Source organism: Megascapheus bottae, chromosome 9 (genome assembly GCF_031878675.1).
Source record: "Megascapheus bottae isolate mThoBot1 chromosome 9, mThoBot2.hap1, whole genome shotgun sequence".
NCBI classification, from domain to species: Eukaryota; Metazoa; Chordata; class Mammalia; order Rodentia; family Geomyidae; genus Megascapheus; species Megascapheus bottae.
In genome coordinates this window covers 18,017,235-18,040,729 of record NC_143517.1, presented here as the reverse complement: position 1 = coordinate 18,040,729, position 23,495 = coordinate 18,017,235, and the positions used below count along the sequence as shown (strand labels likewise).

At 35.3% G+C, this 23,495-nt stretch overlaps 1 protein-coding gene across 1 annotated transcript in view; it reads right to left on the bottom strand.

Moving 5' to 3' along the window:
• Positions 1–277: 277 nt before the first annotated feature.
• Positions 278–23,495, bottom strand: part of C9H8orf34 (chromosome 9 C8orf34 homolog) — a 175,151-nt gene continuing 151,933 nt past the window's right edge. Inside the window, exon 8 of the mRNA XM_090338919.1 lies at positions 278–1,429. Coding sequence (XP_090195045.1) covers positions 1,203–1,429 — 227 coding nt within the window. The 3' untranslated portion in view covers positions 278–1,202. The remainder of the gene's footprint in view (positions 1,430–23,495) is intronic.

The following is a 23,495-nucleotide window of genomic DNA, read 5'->3' as shown; positions in this document are numbered from 1 at the left end:
ATGAGATTTATACAAAGGAAATGGATGTGAAATAGCAAATGAATAAATTTTTATTTTGTCTACATTTATATTGTAAAAAAATAATATTATGAACAAACAATATATATTAAACAACATAAAACTGTTAAATCTCTAGAGTTAGTCAATAATATTCACAATTATGAACAGCATAGGTTGAATAAAATGTTATTAAAGTACATTTTACCTTTTGTATTAATTTTACCTTTTTCAATCTGACTACAGAAGGCAAAATTACTATGACACTGCAGTGTGTGATTCATTATATTTCTATTGACCAGTTCTAGATCATTGACTTCACAAATGTATTCACAGCAATGGTTTTAATTTTAAGTAGATAACCTTTCATTCTACCACTTAAATCAAATATGATTTTTCAGCTGATCCAAAATACACTCCCTGAATATAGTCAAGGTTAATTTTCATAAAGTAAATAGAATCATTTTATTGATTCTATTAAAAAGAATGCTTAGTGAATTTCATGGTCATACTCTATCTAGTTTACCTTTTTTAGGGCTCATCATTAGCTGAATTTATACATATACATGTACATACATATTCATACATTCTTAAACATGCAAACAGATTACATATGCCTATTGTAGATACTTTAAAAATCTATTTTTTTTCTAACAGCAGAGAGGAATTTCACTTTCTCACCCATATTGCTTCTCATTTCTCAGAGAAATGTATGAGAAGTTATGCCTTGCACTGAGCAGTCATTTGTGGACATTTATTAACTAGAAGACTTGATAAAATAGTTGATCGTTTGATACACTGATTATTATAAGGAACTGGCTTTTAGCAAACTAGTTATTTTTGTGTGTGCCAACTCTGGATCTTAAACTCAGGACCTGGAAGCAGTCCCTGAGCTTTTTTGCACAAATGGTAGTGCTCTACCATTTGAGTCACACCTCCACTTCTGGATTTTTGTTGTTTCTGTTGTTCTTGATTGGACATGAGTCTCATGGACTATTCTGCTTAAGTTTGGCTTCAAATTGTGATGCTCAGATATTAGCTTTCTGAGAAGGTAGGCCAAAACTAATTTTTATTGGAATTTTTTTTTGCTTAACTATAGACATTAGAAAGCTAAAAGCACTGGAAACAAGATGTGAGAGTGGGGAAGAGGAGGATATGAAGTCTGAAGTCTGTGTCAATTGTTTATTATAAACTTTGAGTAGTTATTAGAAAGAAGTACACTGGAACTTGATTTTGGAGGAAAGTTTAATAAGATCAGTGAGTAATGAAGTATAAAATCCAAGCAAGTTTTCCACACTGTCATCTTTAAGGAATACAGGGAAGGGTAACAGCTTCCATTTCACAAGTGCCATCATCAAGATACCCATATGGATGTCTAGGAGACAGAGGAAGCAAGGAAACGTGTTTGGGAAAGGAGTGATGGACCATCTGGCTGAAAAAAAAAAGCGGATACAGTTATCATCTTCCCAGCAGTTCACAAGCAATGACTCTGCTCTGGTGTCTAACTTTCACTAGAAGTAGCATGAGTACATTATAAGAATATCATATTTAACACTTTCAAAGACAAAAAATGGCATTTTTTTCTTTTCATACCAGAAAGCCCAAGGCAGTACTTTATAAGGGTTCCTAAAGGGTGAACCAATCAGCAGTGAAACTCACAAGAAAATATGTTGGAAATGAACTTTACAACTTGGAGGGACTTGTGGTGGGGAGGGAAAGTGGGAGAAAAGGGGAAAGGGGCAAATGTTTGTTTGACAAGAAATGTACTCATTTCCTTATGTATGAAACTGTAATGCCTCTGAACATCCTTTTGACAATGAAATTAAATTTAAAAATATGAATAAATAAGATAGAAATAAAAAGGAAAATTCTTAAATACATCTAAGATACAGGAACACGATTGAGAAAAATGAATTAATGCATGACTAAAGATGTGAGTATTTTATCTTTATGCAATGGCAAATAACCAAAAACTAATCAAACAAAGAAGTGTTTTGATTTAAGGAAATAACAGCTGCCTGGATGAAATAATCCCAGGACTTTCATTTCATTCAAGTGTAATCCATGAAATAATTTACAGCTGTTTGAACTACACAATGTGGGAGATGAGTGAATTTTCACATCTGTTTCAAGGGACCATATAACAAAAATTAAAAGCTTACCAAATCTAAATCCCTTTCCAATGATTCAGTAATAGGTTACACTAGCATTATAGGGCAATTTTTCCCTGCATTACAATTGGCTTGTTGATTTTCATTGATAAAGCCATTTTGGTCAAATGTTTTAAGCAAATGATCTATATTATGAGTGAATTCAATTTGCTGGACATTCTGATTGAAAAGAGGAAAGATGCTAAAGCCATGTTTCCAATGTTGCCCTGTTCGTATAATTTTACCTCAAATATGAGTTCATCATTTTTCTCTCCAGCAGAATAGGACAACTTATAGTTCAAAAATAATTTTAAAACACTACATAAATAATAAAAGTGGTAGATTACAGAAATTATGGAATTTAATTTTTTAGATTAGTGTTAGCAATTTTCTTTGGAAAAAAATATTTCTTTGTTGAAGTTTACCATTCTCATAGAGTATGCCACAGAGCATTTAATATTTTTGACCACAGGAGATTAGTAAACAAAGAAAGTGATTCAGTGAGTAATTCCATTGCATACTGGAAAGAGAAAATTTCTGAGATGTTATATAAGTTTTGGGATGTAATCATCTAACTACATGATAACCATTCATTTGTAATGATTTGTAGGCTGGGATTTCTTTGCTTAGAGTACAAATGAATCCCAAGACTTGTACTCCATCATTTTACAAATTGTGAAGGTCCTTCTATAAGTCGGAAAAATGAAGATATCTGAGAAGGGTTTTCATCTTCGAATCTAAATAAGTATACTGTTTATTCTAGAAAATTCTTCTCAAAGCCTGTTTTCAACTACCAGAAATTCAATAAATCATATTCTAAAAGATGAACTTCTATTTCATGAAACTTTTGTTATTCTCTGAAGGTTTCACACCCGAACACTGCAGTGTCCAGGTAGTCATGGAAAAGGCTGGTTAATCTAAAGAAGTCAAACTAATATTTTTTGTAAAGCAATTATTTTTTTAATTAAAGAATTTATTAACATTGATTTTTATATCATATTTCAAATGATAAGTTTAACAAACAAATGTTCAAGAAGGGAATCTCTATAGACAATCATTGGCACTTAGATTTTAGAACATAATCAAAATTAGGCTGAGAGTTTGTATGTCATAGATACATAATAATCTATGTAATAAAACATTATGTCTATACAGCCATAAGTTTTTATGACTATGTAGTTGTGTTTATATTTCCAATACCATAGCATTGGTATACAACTTTTAAGTCCTCACTCTTGTACTGATTGGATCTAATAGCCATATATTAAGGATACCATGCACCTTTTGTTACTTTGGTCTTGACTTGTCTCACTCAACATGATTCACTCTAAGATTCATCCACTTCCCTGTGAATGCCATTATTTTATCTTGTCTGTTGGCTATGTAGAATTTCATTGTATATATATACCACATTTTCTGTATCCATTCATCTGCAGTAGGGCATCTGGATTGTTTCCATTGCCTGGCTATTGTGAATAGTGCAGAGATGAACATAGTTGAACAGGTGTCCTTATCATATCCTGGATTATGAGGTTCAAGATAGATGCCCAGAAGTGGTATGGCGGGATTGTAGGGAAGGTCAATTTTCAGTTCTTTAAGAAACCTCCACACTGCTTTCCAGAGTGGCTGAACTAGTTTACAATCCCACCAGTAAGGCAGTAGGGTTCCTTTTTCTCCACAACCCTGCCAGCATCTGCCATTGTCTGAGTTCAAAATCTTGGCCATTCTTGTTGGGGTAAGGTGGTATCTTAGGGTTGTTTTTATTTGCATTTCCTTTATGACCATGGATGATGAACATTTTTTTCATATGCTTTTATGCCATTTTAATCTCTTCTTTTGATGTCTCTCTTTAGTTCCCTTGCCTATTTAGTAATGGTTTGTTGGGCTTGGTGGGGTAATTAGTCTCTTGAGTTCCCTGTAGATACTGGATATTAAGCATTTGTCAGATGTATTGTTGGTGAATATCTTTTCCCAGTTGGTTGGCTCTCTCTCTACTTTTGTGGCTATGCTTTTATCTGTGCAGACACTTTTTATTTTTAGGTAGTCCCATTAATCAAGTCTCTCTCCAATCTGTTATGAGCAATTAATTTTTAAAATATGGAATAACTATGAAATCTTGCTAAAAGCTCACCATCTGAATTATCCTCTTAAACTATGTTTACTTAGTTTGATTCCCCATGGATGAGCTTCTGGCTAAAGGAGTCATAATAAACTTCTCTAATAGATTACTGCTTCTGAGAAAGTATTTTTAATAGTGTTGTTATATGTTGCTAGCCCTTTTAGAGACTATTAGATTCTAGAAAATATTACTTCAGCCACTACAAGTAATATAATCAAGCTTTATTCTTTGGGTTCATAAAGTAATTTTGAATACTATATGATACCTATTTTTATTAATTTCTACAGCTCCTTGTTAAATGAATAAGGCTATATGTTGAGAAGTTCCTTTATGCATTCCACAACTTTGTTGATGACCTAACTTTCACCATAAACTTAATGATTTCATCTTGTACCATATGTAGTGATATTTTGACCTAGACCAAATGCATCAATTGAGTGTATCTGGTGAGTATTTTGGCTTGGATTATTCTTTTTTAAAATTTTTTTAGCGTAATTAATAGAAGGGTTACATTATATTCACCAGATAGAAGGTGTATTACTTCACAAACATTGATATCCTTTCTCATGACATGGTCCACATTTCCCTTCCCCCCTGCTCTTTTTGATTTCCCCCCTTCCTATCCAATTTCCAATAACCAATTAAGCACATATAAAATATATCAGATAACAATGTGAAATATTGTAAGAATATGATATAACCAAGGGATAGCAAAAGAGATAAGAGATAACATAGTACATTAAGGCCAACAATCACTCATTATATGGTTTTTGTTTTTTTATCCTGGAGGTCCTTACATTTAGTGTCATACTATTTGGCCTTATGTCTCTAGATTTTGTTCTATTGTAAATCTCTGCTAGGAGACCCCAAGGTTTCTACTGAATTTGACAAATGAGGGAGACTCTTGAGCCTATGTTCCTTTGAGTCTGCCTTACTTCACTTAATATGATGTTTTTCTAAGTCTTTCCATTTCCTAACAAATGTGGATCAACAAGATGTGGTATTTGTACACAATGGAATTCTATGCTGCTGTCAGAAAGAATGGCTTGGATTATTCTAATTTAAGGAAGAGTATAACAAGTGTTCTCTACTTATTGCTACAGTCCCAAACTTAACTGTTGAAGTTTTAATACTCTCAAGTGATTTTTAATAAGCTTCTTTCCACCTCAGTTTATGTCATGTACAGGACACAAATATGCAAAACTGAATTGCTCTTAGTGGCTATAAACTCAGGGTTTAGAGTTTTTGTTCTTAGATTTCTAAGTGGATAGTTGACATTTATATATAGCCAATGTCATCTGTTCTTTCTTGTATTCAATCTTTGTATTCACTTGTGTCCTAAACTTTGCTATTACTCTCCCTTCAATAACTTGTAGACTGTAAATTTGCTTCAAAGGTCTTCCATTCCATTTCATTTGAAATTCACTACCCACTCTCTTTCAACTAACTGCATGTGAATTTTAAAATATTGCTCCCTGAGGGAAAAATTAAATTAATATTTGTTAAATATACATCTGAACTTTATGCTATTAAGATTTTCAACCCTTCATGTTATATTGTCATGGAGCAAATTTTAAGCAACTGTACATAAAAAGTGAAAATAAAAGAAAGACAAACTTATCATTATGCAAGTCACATTTATTGGGACTCTAAATTCAATATAGTTAATCAAAAAAATAAAATAGCATTAACTGCTATAGCTATCCTTTTATTTACTTTTTTTTTTCAAATTCCTTTTATTCTGTCTTTTTCTTAGCCCTTTACAGCAAATAACAAACAGCCAAATTGGGAGAAAAATTAGAAAGATCATGGCTTGTCATTTACTAAAATTGCTTTTGATATATTCTAGCCCTGGTTGCCAACTCATCCCCTCCTGTGGTGTGCTATGGGCGAGAAACAGCCACATAACATACCTTTTCCATCACTGTGATGCAAGCCACATTCTGCAGAATGTTGCCACCGTGTCTGACACATTGTAAATCCATTTTACATTCTATGCTGCTTTCTTGGAATCCACACTCTGTTCTCATCCCTTACACTTCAAGCCACACAAACATCACCACCCTAAGTGAAATTTTACAAGACCATTTCCAATTCTGTTCCTTTTCCTTGGCTAGTTGCCTCAAGGGAACAGTTCCTTGATCATGTTACAAGGCATGGTATCCTCAAAGGATATCATCCGTGTACTACCTTACCTACATAGTTTGAGGATCTCAAAAATAGGTCTTGTGAAGTGACAAAGGGTGAACGAATGCATTAGTGGACTCCCTGGACAATATGTTGAGAATGAACTATACAACTTGTTGGTGGGATGGGAGGGAAAAAGTGGGAGAGAATGAGGGTAGGGGTGATTTATCCAAAGGGAGATAAAATCTTTGCCTGACTTATGCAACTCTCACATCTGTGTTTAGCATTTTCAAATAAAATAATAAAAAATTAGTTGGGGATAAGAAAAATATTAAAGAAAATATTTCTTAACTCTAGGATTTATCTTTGTGATTATTGTTCTTAATGTACTATGTGAAGTTATTTATTATCTTTTTTTCTTTATGGTTAATCTCATGTGGTTACTGTATCTGACTTTGTAATATAGTATATTGTATATATGTTTATTTGTTTATCTGATTCAGGAAAGGGAAGGTGATAAACAAGATGATTGGGAGGGGTGGGGGAAGGTAAAGGGGGACAAAAACATGAGAAGGGGTATCAATGTTTGAGAAGTAATGTATCCACTACTTGATGAATGTAATTCATCAATAAAAAGGAAAATAATTCTTAACTACATTATGTATTTATACACTAGTCCTAAACAATTTCTGGGTCAAGCTAGGGATCTTAATGTCCTTAGGTCTCTGTACTAATCTCAACCTGGGAAGTCCTGCTTACATATCCTTCACACGTAGCTCTCTCCTATAACTCAAGCTCTGTTGATCTATCACCATTTAAGAGTGGATATCTCCTGATGGCAGTGGCTCATGCTAGTTGGGATATGAAGCTATGAGATATAAAGGCGACTGTTCAAAGGCAGCCCTTGAAGCTCTTATCTTTAATTAATCAGCAAAAATCTGATGTATGTGTGAAAGGGTATCAATGTATGGGAATTAATGCACCATCTATCTGGCAAATGTCATGTAACCCTTCTATTAATTACAATAAAAATATATGGAAAAAAATCTGATGTATGGCTCAAGTGGTCAAGCTCCAGCTCGGAGGGAAAAAGCTCCTGAGTATACAGAAAGAACATCCTCTATTCTGACTTGTATAATGGAGTTGCCATTTTACCAAAGTAGTTCTTGAATACAATGCATTTTGATCAGAATCACCCTTTTCAACATTCTCACTCACCTTCTTGACCCATTTCTTCTCTTCCTTTGTTTTTGTAAATTCCTGATTGCATTCTCCCTACTTTTCTTCTTCATTCATCTACCTCTCTCCGCTTAGCCCGACACTCCCCTCTTGTAAGTACTGGTTTTCTGGTGTTTTATTATTGTGTGTTGTCTCTGCCATTCTAAGGAATTACACCATCTGAGTTCTCCCTTGAATCTACTATATTTTGCTTAATACCTTTGTGGCCATTTGTGTACTACCCAAGATGCATATATGTATATATATATATATATATGTATATGTTTGTAGGCTAATTCTAGCTACCACATGAGGGAAATGATGTAACATTTGTCTCTCTGGGCTTGATTTACTTTAGTTAATTAATATAATATTTCTCATCTTTCTATTTATTTATAAACATACAATATCATACTTTACAAAGGAGTAAAACCCCATGTGTATATATACCACATTTTCTTGATCCATTTGACTCCTGGGACATCTGGACTGATTCCATATCTTGACAATAGTGAACGGTGCTGCAATGAACACAGTTGTGTTTATGGCTTTACTGTAACGTGTTTTGTGACATCTCGCATAAATATCTAGGAGTAGAATTTTGTCATAGGGTAGTTTCAGATTGCTTTCCAAAGTGGTTGAACAAGCTTACATTCCTAACAATAATGTATTTGTGTTCCTATTTGGCCACATTCTTGCCAGTCTTTAGTTTTTATTTGTTTTCATGATAATGGTCATTTACTCATTACTCTTTTATCCTTCCTTAGTTCTCAAATATTTATTATCTCTTGTAATATATTACATAATTATCATTGTATTCTTCACTAATGAATTATTCACTGATGTATTCCTGTTTATGATAATTGTACTGATATATATATATATGTTCACTAATGAGAAATTAAAGGAAAAAATGAATCATTTTGACACCAGGACAAGTGTGATGTAATTATCTCCTCTTTTTTTGGTCAGTTGTGGAGGTTGAATTCTGGGCCTGGGTACTGTGCCTGGGTATGCACTGTCCCTGAGCTCTTGAACTCAAAGCTAGTACTCTACCACTTTGAGCCACAGTACCACTTCCAGTTCTCTGGTGGATAACTGGAGATACGAGTCTCATGGACTTTCCTGCCTAGGCCACCTTTGAACCATTTTCTCAGATTTCAGCCTCCTGGGTTTCTGTTTTTCTTTTAGATAGCACTTACTACTGTTAAGGTCCTTTAGAGCTTAACTTTCTGTGTTTCTTCAAAACATTAAAATATTAGTTGGAGGAATTGAAGCTTGACTTGCCTGACTTTGGAGCTGAGATACAAGTTTAAGTAGCAACAAAGATTTCTTAAATTGGTAATTATATAAATTACTTACATAATAATTATTTACATAATAATTGCAAAATATTATTTGCCTTTGGTAAACTGATGTTTAATGTGTTAAATTTATGCTTAATTTGTTTTAATAAATTTGTATTTAGTTACCTCCATATGTAATCTCTGTTATCAATTTCTTAGAGGAAAAGTTTTATTTGTTGAATATTTTAATGAAAAACTGAAATAGCCACTTAGAAACTCAGGCCCATATCCAATAATGCTGGTAATGATAGACTAAATTCTTTTTCCTTTTTTTTTTTTTAAATAATGCCAGTACTGTGGCTTGCACTCAAGAGCTCTTGGTCAAATCACAGCTAGTGCTATTTACATTTCCACTTTGGATTTGCTAGTTAATTGGAAATAAGAAACTCTATTTTCCCGGGTTGGCTTTGAACGGAGATCTTAAATTCTCAGTCTCCTGTGTAGTAGGATAACAGGCACTGGTGCGAGGTTGAAGAACTACTCTGTCAACAGATCTATCAGAAGACCAGATAGATCCTTCTCAACTGGAGTTTTAGAAGAGCTATGATCTTTGGTTGACATTTTGACCATAGTCCTGGGAAACAGAGGATGACACTAAGCTGTAATGATTCTTAACCAAAAGAAATGCTGAGGAAGCCAGGCACAGTGGCTCACGCCTGTAATCCTAGCTACTCAGGAGGCTAAGACTTAAGGATTGCAATTCAAAGCCAGCCCTGGCACTACAAACCCATGAGACTCTTATCTCCAATTAATCACTAGAAAATTGGAAGTATGGCTGTGGCTTAAAGGTAGGGTGGTAGCCTTGAGCTCAAAAGCTCAGGAACAGCACCCAGGCCCTGGGGTAAGCTTGAGCTGTCAGGGACAGTACCCAGGCCCAGAGTTCAAGTTCCATGATCCACAAAAAAAAGAAAAGAAAAGAAAAGTAATGATGTAGGCTGATTTAGGCTGCTAAGTACACGGTAATGGCAGACTGTTGTAAATATCAAATGTAACATTCAAACCATTTTTATTTTCTGAAAACTACTCAGGATGTTTCTCTGTGAAATTTTACAGAATTACTTTAGCAAGTAGTTTTATATTGAATAATCTAAATTGAAAAGCAATTAAAAATTTCTTCTTTCTTCCCTTCCTACCTACCTCTCTCTCCTCCTTCCTTCCTTTCCTCCTTCCCTCGATCCTTGTCTCCTTCTCTCCCTTCCACACTCACTCCCTCCTTTCCTTCATTTTTTCCATCCATCCATCCATCCATCCATCCATCCATCCATCCATCCATATTCTGATGCAAACAGTTAAAATTCCAGACTATTTTCTTTTCAGATATTTGGCTTTTAAAATTATTCCTTAAGGGTCAGGAGTTTTTCCTAGTTGTACAAGTGCTTGCCTAGCATGCACAAAGACCCGGGTTCGATTCCGTGGTACCACATACATAGAAAAAGCTGGAAGTGGTGCTGTGATTCAAGTGACAGAGTGCTAGCTTTGAGAAAAGCCCAAGGACAGTGCTCAGGCCCTGAGTTCACGCCCCATGACTAGCAAAAACAAATTATTCCTTCAATTATTTTCCCTGGTTTCAAAATGGCAAACAATATTACAAGTAGAAAATTCACAGGTGCTGTGTAAATTAGCAGGGCTCAGTGGCATAGTCTTTGCCTAATATGTTCGTGACCCAGGGTCTGGTCTCTACCACCACAAAACACAGGAAAACCAGAGTTCAACAGTTGTGAGAATTGAACATTTGGCTAAATTTTTGACATATTTAATTTATCCATAGGGTATTTTACTAAACCTATATAATTTTTCTGTTAAAAATTATTTACAAATGTTTGTGACAGCTGGATTTTTTTCTTTTATGTTATAGTATTGATTGCAGCTATGGTTTATTTGATGCTGTGTCTTAAATTCAAACCACAATTATAACATCATTTGGGTAACAACATCTGATTTACTTTATGAGCTTCAGATTCAATATGTGGTTTTCACAAACTCACATTGTGCTGAAAAGTGAGGTCATCCCGTAACAGCTTCTCAGGAAACACATACACATATGTTCAAACACACACATGGGCATACAAACACAAGCATGCATGCACATGTGCTCAAGTTCTATAATAAATGATTGGGCCTCTAAGAAACTAGGTTTTAGTGATGCCAATTGGGGCCATTTGAAATGTAGAAAATACTTGACTATCTCCATAAACGACTATATCTTTCTGTCCTCAAAGATGTTACCTGTGGAACATAAAGCTTAGCAGCAGTAAACTCTATGTTTGGTATTAGTTCTTTCTACATTGAGAACTTCATTATTGTCAAAAGCAGCAAAGAAATATAACATGATATTAGTAGCTGGTATTCTGAGTAGCTGTAATTCTAGCTACTCAGGAGGTTTAGCTCTAAGGATCATGGTTCAAAGCCAGCACAGGTATGAAAATCTTTGAGACTCTTATCTCTAATTAACCATCAGAAAACCACAAGTGGTGTTGTGGCTTAAGTGGTAGAGTGCTAGCTAGCCTTGAGCTGAAGAGCTCAGGTATGGTGCCCAGGCCAGAGTTCAAGCCCTATGACCAACCCCCCCCCACACACACCCACACACACAAAATTAAGAAATGGGTTTTTTTTATAGAAACACATTGGCTCAACAGCAGATTATTGTCCATACTGTTCTTGATAAATTTGTTACCAATGTTGTTCTTTTTGCCAGAAACTGCATGCCCTGGATAAGATTGTTCTCTCACTTGCAAAAATCTCTCAAGGTCTTTTATTAATAAGAATCCAACCTCTGCATCTAAGATCAATTCAGAAATCATGACATCTGAAGATTTTCCCATCATCCTGGCTCCTAGTATTGAAACATTACCCATGGTGTCAAAAACTTGATATCACATTGCTTTGTAGCCATGTCTGTTCAATTATTATATTGTTTAACTCATATATCCAATATTGAAAGAGGCCACATATGCATAGGCCAACTTTTACCTCTTCACCTCATGTCCTTTAACTCTCATAAGTGTGATATAAAGCTTTCAAACTATAGGATGACAATAGATCTTAATTTTATTCACTCTGTCACAATTAGGATTTGAAATCACATATGAAAGTTCACTCCAAGTGTGTCCATGTTCAGAAGTAGAGCTTTTATGAAGTAATTAGATCATGAGGGCTAGAATGTCATTGATGGAATTCTTGGTTGATGAATTTACGGCTGACCAGACTATTAGAAGGGTGAATTGCATTGAAGGAATGAGGTCACTGGGTACAAGACTTTGAAGGGTGTGTCTTTTCCTCAGCCCCTTCCTGTATCTCTCTTCTTCCATCTGTTTTCAGGCCGCCAAAGGTCAGCAGCGTCCTCAGTCATGATGATTGTGCCTTGATACATGCCTGAAATGCAGCCAGGTAACCTCAAACTAAACCTTCAAAAATCATGAGCCAAAGCAAATCATTCCTCTTTTAAAGTTGTTTTCCTCAAGTATTTATCACAGTGATATAGAAGTTAAGTAACATATTTACTTTGAATTAAGTACTAGAAATTCATCCTTTAGTAAAAGAAAATTATTCTGTTTAGACAAAGAAATAGAAAACAGGAAAAAGGAAGAGGAAGAAAAATATAATGACTAAAAAAATCACATCCTGATAATACTAAAATACTACATCCTGATATGTACTAAAAAATTACATCCTGATAATGGAATTAAGGGACATCAGGTGTCCCTTTATATGAGTGGCCAAATTTTGATTATCACTACTACTATTTTGTAGAGAGGGTGAGGGGAGGAGAGAGAAAGGAGAGTGTATGAGTTAAAATACCTCTAACAATTATTTTAAGAAGCCTGATATTTATTTGGGACATTCAAGATGACAAGACTACAGGAAGCTGGGAAGGGTTGGTTTTCTAAATGTGCTAACAGCATTAAAACCTCGTGAAAACATAAAAAAATCTAGGATGAAGATGAATTTTTATCTTTTTTGGTTAATTCCAATGCTTTATCCTACTCAAGTGAGTAGTGAGTCACTAGAACTGACCAATATCAAAGTCCATTACCCTACCAAGAATCTGAATCCCATTTATAATGGATAGCCTTTGTACCTGCAGGCACCCTTATGAGAAAAATAGCTATACTTCTGTATATAGAAAAACCACCAATATTCAAATGGTTGAAGTATTAAACATTGCTAGAAACTCAGTCAACTGCAGTTGGTTATCAATGTTTACATGATAGCTGGGAATTTAAGTTCTAAATATGAGCATTGTATCATGGGTCTTGATTTATTAGTTGAAATAAGTTTGTAATATTTACAGGAAGAACTTTGACATCAAAAGGTCCATTGACATACAGAGAATGAAATTGGAAGATATAATGAGGTCAGGTGAGGAATAATGTACAAGTATTGGATTATATCTGTGCTATTTCAGAATACTGAAGTGGGGAGGTTTCTGCAGCCAGGCTACTGAGATTTAACAGTTTGATTATACTTTCTACTAGCTGTAAGATTTGGAGCAAATTATTTAAACATTCCAAAGCCTCAGCTTCTTTCAAGTACCTGAGGAAAAGTAGTGATTTTTCAGGATTGATATACTGATTGATCAAGGAGCCAAAGGGCAACAGGGCAAAGTGCTAACAGCACATGTTGTTCATATGGTTACTAGTTTAGGAAGTGATGGAACCAGATTAGAGACAGTAGATAATTCAGCTGATTTCCCTGCTCCTCAAATCTATAAGGAGAAACACTGTATCACTGCTATTCATGCACAACTACTACAACTGTCCAGCATAAGTCATTCCCAAAGTCACACTACACGTTTGATATTGTAAACATTTAGAAAAGGCAACAAACATTCAACTTTACAATTAGATAATCAAAAGCAAAACTCCGCAAATCTAAAGTTAATATGAAAAACAAAATGTTTTTTTTTTATTCACCTATGTAAAATTTTCCTAGTATTTTCATAGTTTGGGAATAGTGCTTACTGCTGGTCATTTCGCAAGTATGTGCATAATTGAAACTGGAGAGTAAACTAGTATGCAATTTCCTCTAATCAAAATTGCTAGCAGGCTCAATTTCATAAACAGTGAGGAAAAAGCAATATACCACAATCTATCTCAGAAGAAAAGGTTTTGATAAATTAGTTGATACTGACTTGAGTTCATGTCACTACAACATGAAATTTTATAGAACTTAAAAAGTAAAAAAGCATTATCTTTCAGTTTAATTTCAAAGATGTTCAGAACCAACCATGTGTAAGTAATATGTTTACTTCTAACCTAACTTAATGCTGTATATTGACATCTACAATATGAAAACTCTAGCTTCAAATTGTAATCAGCTCTAAATGTTTAAGGATATTATCCTTAAGAAATGCATGTGTTTCTTGTGTAGGAATATCTTCTGGGCTCTCTAGGTAGATGTAGACCTTAACCAAGATGTAGAAGTTATTTTTTTTTTTGCCAGTCCTAGAGCTTGAACTCAGGGCCTGGGCACTGTTCTTGAGCTTTCTCAAAGCTAACACTCTACCACTTCTGACTTTTTCCGAGTATGTGGTACCAAGGAATCAAACCCAGGGCTTCATGTATGCTAGGCAAGCTTTATATCACTTGCCACTAGGCCAAACTCCTGGCCCTTATTTCACTTTTATCCAAAGAAATGCAGCAGAACTAAATTGGTAACGGAGAAGAACATAGTTCTTGCTTATTAAATATACCTGACCCCCATTTCATATCTCCATGTTAGCATATTTTATTTGTTTCTATGCCTTGGCTCATGTGATTCCCTTGATCTCTGAATCAGTTAATTCTTCAGAAACCTATCGGTTATTGTTTTACACTGAGATATCCCATGAAGTCTCTGTTTTAAAGGCTCGTTTACTAGCTAATGGAACTTTTAGGAAGTGATTAGGCCATTGTAGCTCTGACTTCTTCAATGAATTAATCAACTGATGAGTTCATAATTTAATGTTATTAATGGAGAGGATGGAAACTAGTCAACAGGAAAGAAGTGGGTTGCTGGTAAAATGTCCGCAAAGGTATACATTATCCTGTCCTCATATCGTTCTGCTTCTACTCTGCCTTCCCTGCCACATACTTCTATTTCCATGATGCCTAGCCTCACCACAGCCGACTCATCATGGACTGACATCTCTGAAATATGGAGCCACAGAAATGTTTCTTTTAAGTTGGTTTTCCCATCTATTTTTTTTTACAGTGGTGAAGTCAGCACACCTCTTAAGAGTTACTATAATGAGAAAACTTTGATTGATCTAAAGGTTTTCTAATTATTCCTTATGTCCTCATCGCTGAAATATTTAGAGTGCATACCATGCTAACATATTATTATTAACTTCATAATTTCTTCATATATTTTCAATATGTTTAACTAAGTTGATAACTTAAAAATTGGAGAAGGGATCTGGGGGCTGGTAGATCACACTTGTAATCCCAGCTTCATAGGAGCCTCAAATCCAGAAGATTTCAGTTCAAAGATAGCCTATGCCAAAAAGTCATGGAGATTCTATCTCCAAAATAACTTGTAAAAAGCTGGGCCATAGGTATGGCTCAACTAGTAGAGTATAAGCCAGGCAAAGTAAGTCAAGCAAGTTCAAACCCCTGAGTTCAAACCCCATTGCCATGGAAAAAATGTAATAATGTCTCCTTCTATAGTTCTAGTATAGTAACTGTCTAATTCCTAAAGCTCATAAGATGTCTTAGACTTTCTAGACATGTTAATGAAGGCAGGTTTGCCTAGTCATTTAAACTTATTATTTCTAATATGGTTACATTAGCTTTTAACATTATACATGCTTCTTAGCTTACTGCATTAACCTGATTTTGATTATCCCTTAGGAATGAATAAGATAACCTTAGGGAGGACCTCATTAAAAAGTATCATTACAGACATATGTAACCATTGGTCATAAGGAAATATCAACAGCAGCTCCTGGTATATAGAATGTCACAAAAAGTACATTCATCAGTGCATTGGCCCTCCCACAATTAGCTTCATGGATACTTTCTTCCTACTCCACGTTTCCAGAATTCCTAAAAGGAACTAAAATACATATGAACAATTTGTGCAAAATGTATCTTAAGAGAATAATCTGTGATAAATAAACCTCATTTATTGCATCAATATCAAATAATAGATAATTCTACTATGTTCCACCATTGTACATCCTTGTGTGACTCTTGTTCTTAGTTCCATAACCACTACTTTTTCTGAGTGGATTGAGAGACCACAGTACACATGATTCATTCCCCACATCTCAGTCCTTATTTATCCTTCACTGCATTTTTAAGGCATCTCTTTCTGCTCTACTATTTTACAGCAACATTCTTCAGTTCCATCTGGCTTCACTTTCCTGGCTTTATTGTGTTTGATCTCATCCCCTCCCTGACCTTCCAGGAAACTAGTGTTTGGAGCAGATCTGGTGCTATCCGGCTTGCTTCTCCCTGGAGGTCCACAGTCATCCACAACTGAGAGAATATTAACAGTGCAAGGGGAACTTAACTCTTTACTCAGGCAGCATGATACAGATTACCCAAAAGGAGTTTTCACTTTTTTCATACCCACCATTAACTTTTCTGATTAGTGCTATCACTATATCACTGTTCTGTAAAGCCAATGAGTTGCTAAGTGTCAAATTCAAAGCCACCACTCAGCCTCCATCATAACTAGATATCCTTCATCTTAAGTTACTTTTCTTAAGACTCTTCGGACCCATTGCTTTGCTGATCAGGTCAATATGTGGCCTTCCTTTTAGGGCTTTCATTTAGAGTGTCCTCCCAGTTGCATGTTTAATGTTCTATTATCTGTTCTCTTATGGAAGATGTCTTCATTCTCAAGGACTACAATTCTTTTGTAACTAACATCTCTTAGGTACAACTTCAGTGAACTTATCTCCCAAGAAATATTGAATATTTCAATTTACAACACAGAAATAAAAAATACATTGACTCCCTTTTGTCTAAGTTAGATTTATGTCTAGAGCATTTTTTTCTATGGATTTTGTTCACTTCATCCTTACTATTGATGTGAACATATTCAATCTTCATCTACAGGCTGACACAAACTTTCTCTTTACTTCTAATCCCATACCCTCAGATCTATCTTTGATACTGCTGCTACAAAAATCTCAAGCAGCTGTGTTCTTATCGTGTCATATATAGACTGTCTTAACCATAGAACACAGCTCAACTTGTTTCAATGTCATAGGAAGCACTACACAACAGAAAGCTTATTTTATTCTCAAATGCTTTACCTTCTTCTATGATCTTGCATTAGTGAACAACTTCCAGTTTCTATTCATACTCTGTGTTTTTTTCTTACCACTGTGCCTTGCTCACATGATCTTGTCCATTTTAGAATCCTGGCTACAGACCTTAATCATTTCTAGCTTCTTCCAAAGAGAAATTCTGCCATCCTACTCTTCACAACTCTGGAATGGTCTGGCTCTAATTCTCTATATGCTTATTATAGACCCCTATTTACCAGATGTTACGGTATTAAAATGTTCACTTTTATCTTTTCCTGTCCCCAATAAGTAGTGCAAATCTTGAAAATGAGTCCATGCTTTTTGGTTCTTTCTGTTCTCTGTGTCTGTTTCTCTTTTCTGCACATATTTCAGACATGTTGAATAAGAGAAAGGACTAAATTAATAATAAGCTACTGGATTATTCTTCACCATCTGTTTATTTTCTTGACCAGAAAGTTTTATTTACTCTTCTTTCAGGAACTTCACTGGACTTCCAAAGTTCTTCTATAATTCAATGTTTTAACTTGTATCTCTGGCAATTACCTTAGACATCACTTTGGCCAACCGTGACATGGCACACATGTTACCTTTTAAAAAGCATTACTTGCTACTTTTTGATGCAAAACTAAGAATAGTGGAACAGAGACTCTTTAAGATTTTGATACTCAACAGCTTTGGAGGTTCATTTATATTGCACCAGGAATGATTCCCAACTTTTCCATAAAATAAAACTGATGTTTCTTTAGGCCTCTCCATGAATGCTAAGGAGACACTAGAGGCTAAATTGTGTCCTCCAAATAGTCCTAATTCCCAATTCTCAAAAACAAAACAATACAAAAACAACAAACAAAAAAAACATGTTTTTTTTTGAGACAGGGTCTCTATAAAGAAGTATTTCAGTTACAGAAGAATTCAGTAGGATGGAATTCCTAACACAATATGACCAGTATCCTTATTATAAGAAGAAATTTGGACATAGACATATTAAGAGGGCATATGAAATGAAGACACAGGGAGAAAACAGCCATTTGTGAGCCAAGGAGAAAGAGCTCAGGAGGAACCAGCCTCGCTTACACCTTGACCTTGGATGTACAGCCTCTAGAACTGTTGTTCAAACCTTTTGATCTATAGTGTTTTGGTACAGCCGTCCAAGTGAACTAATGCAATAAATCATAATGCTGATCTTAATATTTTATGGTAATAACGAATACTCACTGCAGGGAAACATAAATCCTATTGCCAATGAAGCAAAAAAGAAAAAGAAATTAAATCTCCTTTCTTGTTTGCCTCCTTTTTGATGAACAAAGCCTCAGGAATAGCCTGGGGGATACCTTCAGCTGTTGGTGATGGATTCTGACTGAGGGTAGGAAACAGATGGTAGGTTCCATTTTTGAAAACACTCACAAATGGCAAACATCTGGAAATATATAGAGGGTGGGTGATTGTTTCCTGAAAGATGCCACTGTGCAAAACATTATTCCTCTGGCCAAAGTGCTTTGAGAATAGACACACTGAGATCTAAATTAGTTCCACTGGTTTATTTGGATTTTAAAATATCCAAGGAACAAGTAAAATGCAACCAAAGATTTATCTTAATACCAGAAACTAATTAAACACCATAGTACCAGAAAAACTTTCTCCAAATAGAGTTTACGCATGATCCTCAGCTATGCCTCCCTTACCCACTTTGTGCCTCTCCTACCCCCAAAAAATATCATTGACCCTTGCCTTCCCATTGCCACATTACCCCAACAAGTATCAGAGATTAGGGGGATGCAGTTTCTACAGTGATTGACCCAGTCATCACTTATTTGAAAACATGACTCTTTCTAGATAAGACTTAAACTAAATCAGCAAATACAGTGTAGCTTCCTCCAAAATCAAACATGAAATCAAATATGGTGGCTTACATCTGTAATCCTGGCTCCTTGAGAGGCTGAAACTGGGCAGATGCTTCAAGGCCAGCCCAGGAAAATGTGTTTGTGGGACCCATGGCAACCAATAACCACTGGGTTCAGTGGTATGCACTTGTCACTCCAGTCATAAAAGATTGTGGTCCAGGCCAATCAAAATATAAATGTGAGATTCTATTTGAAAGAAAATAAAGGCTGAAAGAGCTGGAGATATGATTTGAGAGTATACCTACCTAGCAAGCATGTGACCTTTCTTTCAAATCTCAACCACAAAACTGGCTTGCAAGTTGCAACTTGAGGTAATGTATGACATCAAAATCCTAGTTGGATTATCAGCAAGCTAAGTTGTACATTGAGAAATCTTTTATTACTTTATACCTCCCTTTAATTTATAGCTCATTTTCTAAATCCATACATATTTTATTTATTTATAATCTCAATAACCAGTCAGGACATACTAGAAAGTAACATCTCCACAAATAAATATTTGTTGGATACATTATTCAAAGTACAGTATCATGAATTAGAGTAAGATGAAATTCCTGTGCTGAATAATATATTTTCCTACTTATTAAAAGCTATAGCACCAAACACTAGTTCTGATAGCTTTTTGCCAATGAAGCAAGAAAGAAAAAATTATTTTATTATTATTTTTCATTTTTAAGAAAAATGAATTTTTCTTACTAGGCAACAGAATTTTGTTTTCTTCATTAATTATATTTACTATTGCATTGGTTAAGGTTTCCAGAATAAATACTTAGGTTGTTTATTAATGTATGAATAATTACACATATTTTTGTAGAAAATTTATTTTTTAGAGTGGTTTCAGATTCATAGTAAAATTGAGCAGGAGGTATGGAAGTTTCTCATGGACACCCATCACCAGCATCATTGCAACAATTAAGGGAGCGACATTGCTATATTATTATCACCCTAAGTCCATAGATGATATTAGCGTCACTCTTAGTATTCCACCCGTGGGTTCTTCCTATATAAAATCAAAGAGAGGGCTGAGAGTTTGGCCTAGTGGTAGAGTGCTTGCCTAGCATGCACGAAGACCCGGGTTCGATTCCTCGGTACCACATGCATAGCAAAAAGCTGGAAGTGGTGCTGAGGCTCAAGTGGTAGAGCTCTAGCCTTGAGAAAGTCCAAGGACAGTGCTCAGGCCCTGAGCCCAAGCCCAGGGCTGGCAAAAAAAAACCTCAAATCAAATCAAATCAAAGAGAACAATTTCACTCTCATAGAAACTTTGCATTCTAGCTTCTCATCCCATCTTTCATCCCACACCAGAAAAACATTGATTTATTCACTGTTTTCTTCATTTTGCCTTTTCCAGAATCTAATAGTCAAGTAATGGATAGCTTTGCCAGATGGAATTGTGTTGACTTAACAATATGAAATAAAGTTTCCTCTATCTTCTCACCATCTGGTGGCTCCTTTCTGTTTTGGGTTGAATAATGTTTCATTGTTTAGATGTTAGACAGTCTGTCTGTCTGTTTACCTCCTGATGGACAACTTGATTGCTTCTAACTTGTAAGCATTGTAAGGAATTAAACTATAGCTGATAAAAACTTTGAGGTGCAGGTTTCTGTGGCCATGCTTTCAGTTCATTTGGGTTAATACCAAGGAGTGAAAGTCCTGAATCATATCATAAGAGTAGCTTTCTCTTTCTCTCCCTCCTTCCCTCCCTCCTTTCCTACCTCCCTCTATCCCTCCTTCCCTGCCTCCCTCCCTGTCTTTCTCCCCTCATGTTGGTGCTGGAGATTGAATTCTCAGGCCTTGTACATGCTAGATCTACTACTTATATAACTACATCCTTAGCCCAAATATGCATTTTTTTAATTTTTTAATTAAGTCTGTACATTGTCTTTTTATTTCTCTGACAGTAAATTTTGCAGAGGAAAAGCTCATTTTAATAAAGCCTAGCTTACTAACGTTTTTCTTTTTAAATTAACCATAGCTTTGGAATTGTATCAGAAATTGTCACCTATTCAAGATCAACTAGATTTTTGTCATATGTCATGTTGTAGGACTTTTATTGTATCTAGTTTGTGTTTGTTTTTGCTAAGGATTATATTTGGATAATGTCTAGTCATTCCCACATCCTTTACTGAAGGGCTATTATCTTTCTGTTGTAATACCTTTGCTATTTTGTTAATAGATCTGTTGATTGTACAGATACATTTGCAATTTTTATTTTATTTTTGCCAGTCCTGGGGCTTGAGCTCAGGGCCTGGGCACTGTCCTTAGACCCTTTTTGCTCAAGGTGGATGCTCTGTAACTTGAGCCACAGCACCTCTTCCAGCTTTTTCTGTTTTTGTGGTACTGAGGAATCAAGCCCAGGGCTTCATGCATGCTAGGCAAGCACTTTACCACTAAGCCACATTCCCAGCCTCTAATTTCTAAATACACGAAGTTTCTTTCATTAAAGGTATATTTATTTTCATAACTGATTTGTCCTTAATCTAGAACTTGTTTTTATTTTTACTTGCATTTTATAACACAGTGGTTTATTTTCTGGATTGCTAGCAAAGTATGTATCTTTTTGGCTATTAAAATACTTTATTTCTGAAGTTAAAAATGTTATTAACTTTTATTCATTTGCTTTTGAAAAATATACAGTACCATGTGTTGTACAGGGAGTCGATCAGGTCTGAAGATTATCTCAGTACTCTGGTAACTGGTTCTGATTTCTCTTGTTATTTATTTCTGGTCTCGTTTTCAGGTTACATATACTTTATCTTTATGTCACAATTTCCTTCATTATGTTCGATTATTTTTTACTTCCTCCACATTTTGTCAAAAGCTTCTAAAAAGTACTCTCTGTAATAATTTGATTTTTCATGATGATTTTGCATTTAGTTCCAAGAAAATTTTACTTTGACGAGTCTATTTTCTAACACTCTTAAATTCTTTCTTTGTCTTATTCCATTTTTCTACCATTTAATTTATTTACTGTTTAAGAAGATAGACCTTGGGGCCGGGAGTTTGGCCTAGTGATAGAGTGTTTGCCTATCATGCACAAAGACCCAGGTTCAATTCCTCGGTACCACATACATAGAAAAAAGCCAGAATTGGTGCTGAGGCTCAAGTGGTAGAGCTCTAGCCTTGAGAAAGTCCAAGGACAGTGCTCAGGCCCTGAGCTCAAGCCTGGGACTGGCAAAAAAAAAAAAAAAAAAAAAAAAAAAGAAGAAGATAGACCTTTTCCCATAACACTTAGAATGTGTGTATTATTGTTTTGTCACCTCTTTGTCAAAATAAAATTTACATGCAGTGAAATGTAAAAGTCTTTAGCATAATTTGAAACATTTGTTTTTTTTATAGAAAACAGTCCAGTTAAAGTACAGAAATTTTCTTTATATTTATTTGGTTTTGGTAGTGGCCCTGGGGCTTGAACTCAGGACTTGGGGGCTGCTACTGTGCTATTGTTCTACCATTTGAGACACAGTTCCAACTCTAGCTTCTAGTGATTAGTTGGAGATAAGATAAAAAGTCTCATGGACTTTCCTGCTGAGGCTAGCTTCAAATCACAATCCTCAGATCTCAGCCTCCTGAGTAGCTAGGAGTAAAGGTGTGAGACACCAGTGCTCATTTTGGAATATTGTTTTTGCCAGTCCTGGGCCTTGAACTCAGAGCCTGAACACTGACCTTGGGCTTTCTCAAGGCTACTGCTCTTCCTTTTGAGCCACAGCACCACTTCTGGTACAAAGGAATAGAATCCAGGTCTTTGTGCATTCTAGGCAAGCACTCTACCACTAGGCCAAACTCCCGGGCTGCTATATTTTTAACTACTCAAAAAAATGTCTAGCCTCACCAGCCAGGGGCTATTTCTCCACTTCAATTCAGGTATTTTCTCCATTAGGTAGTATTGCCTTATCTTGAAATTTATGAAACAGAATTATAAAGTAGCATGGTTTATTTGTAGATAGAATCATAAAGTATAGATTATCTGTTGAGAATAATCTATATTATTATATACACTGGAAACTAGATATTTCAATAAAATTGATCAGTAGAATCTTATTTATGAATATAAAATACATTTTTCACTTTAACTTTTAATGGACATTTGGGTAATTACCGTGTGAAAGTATCATAAACAAAGATATGAATACAATCAGAATTTCTTTCTTTTGCATGTATACCTAGGAGAAAAATTCCCACAATGTGCTCTCAGTTTCTAAAGTGACCGGGTAAGTATGCATTAAGTTCATAAGACACTGTGCCTTTTTCTACCGTGGTTGTAGTAGGCTATATTTTTGGCAATCAGGATGAGATTGGAGTTCCAACAAAGATGGAGCAGTGGCATGCTTCTCAGATCATCTGTCTCACAACCAACCCCCCCCACCACCACCAACAACAATAAACCTCCTGGACTTAACAGTA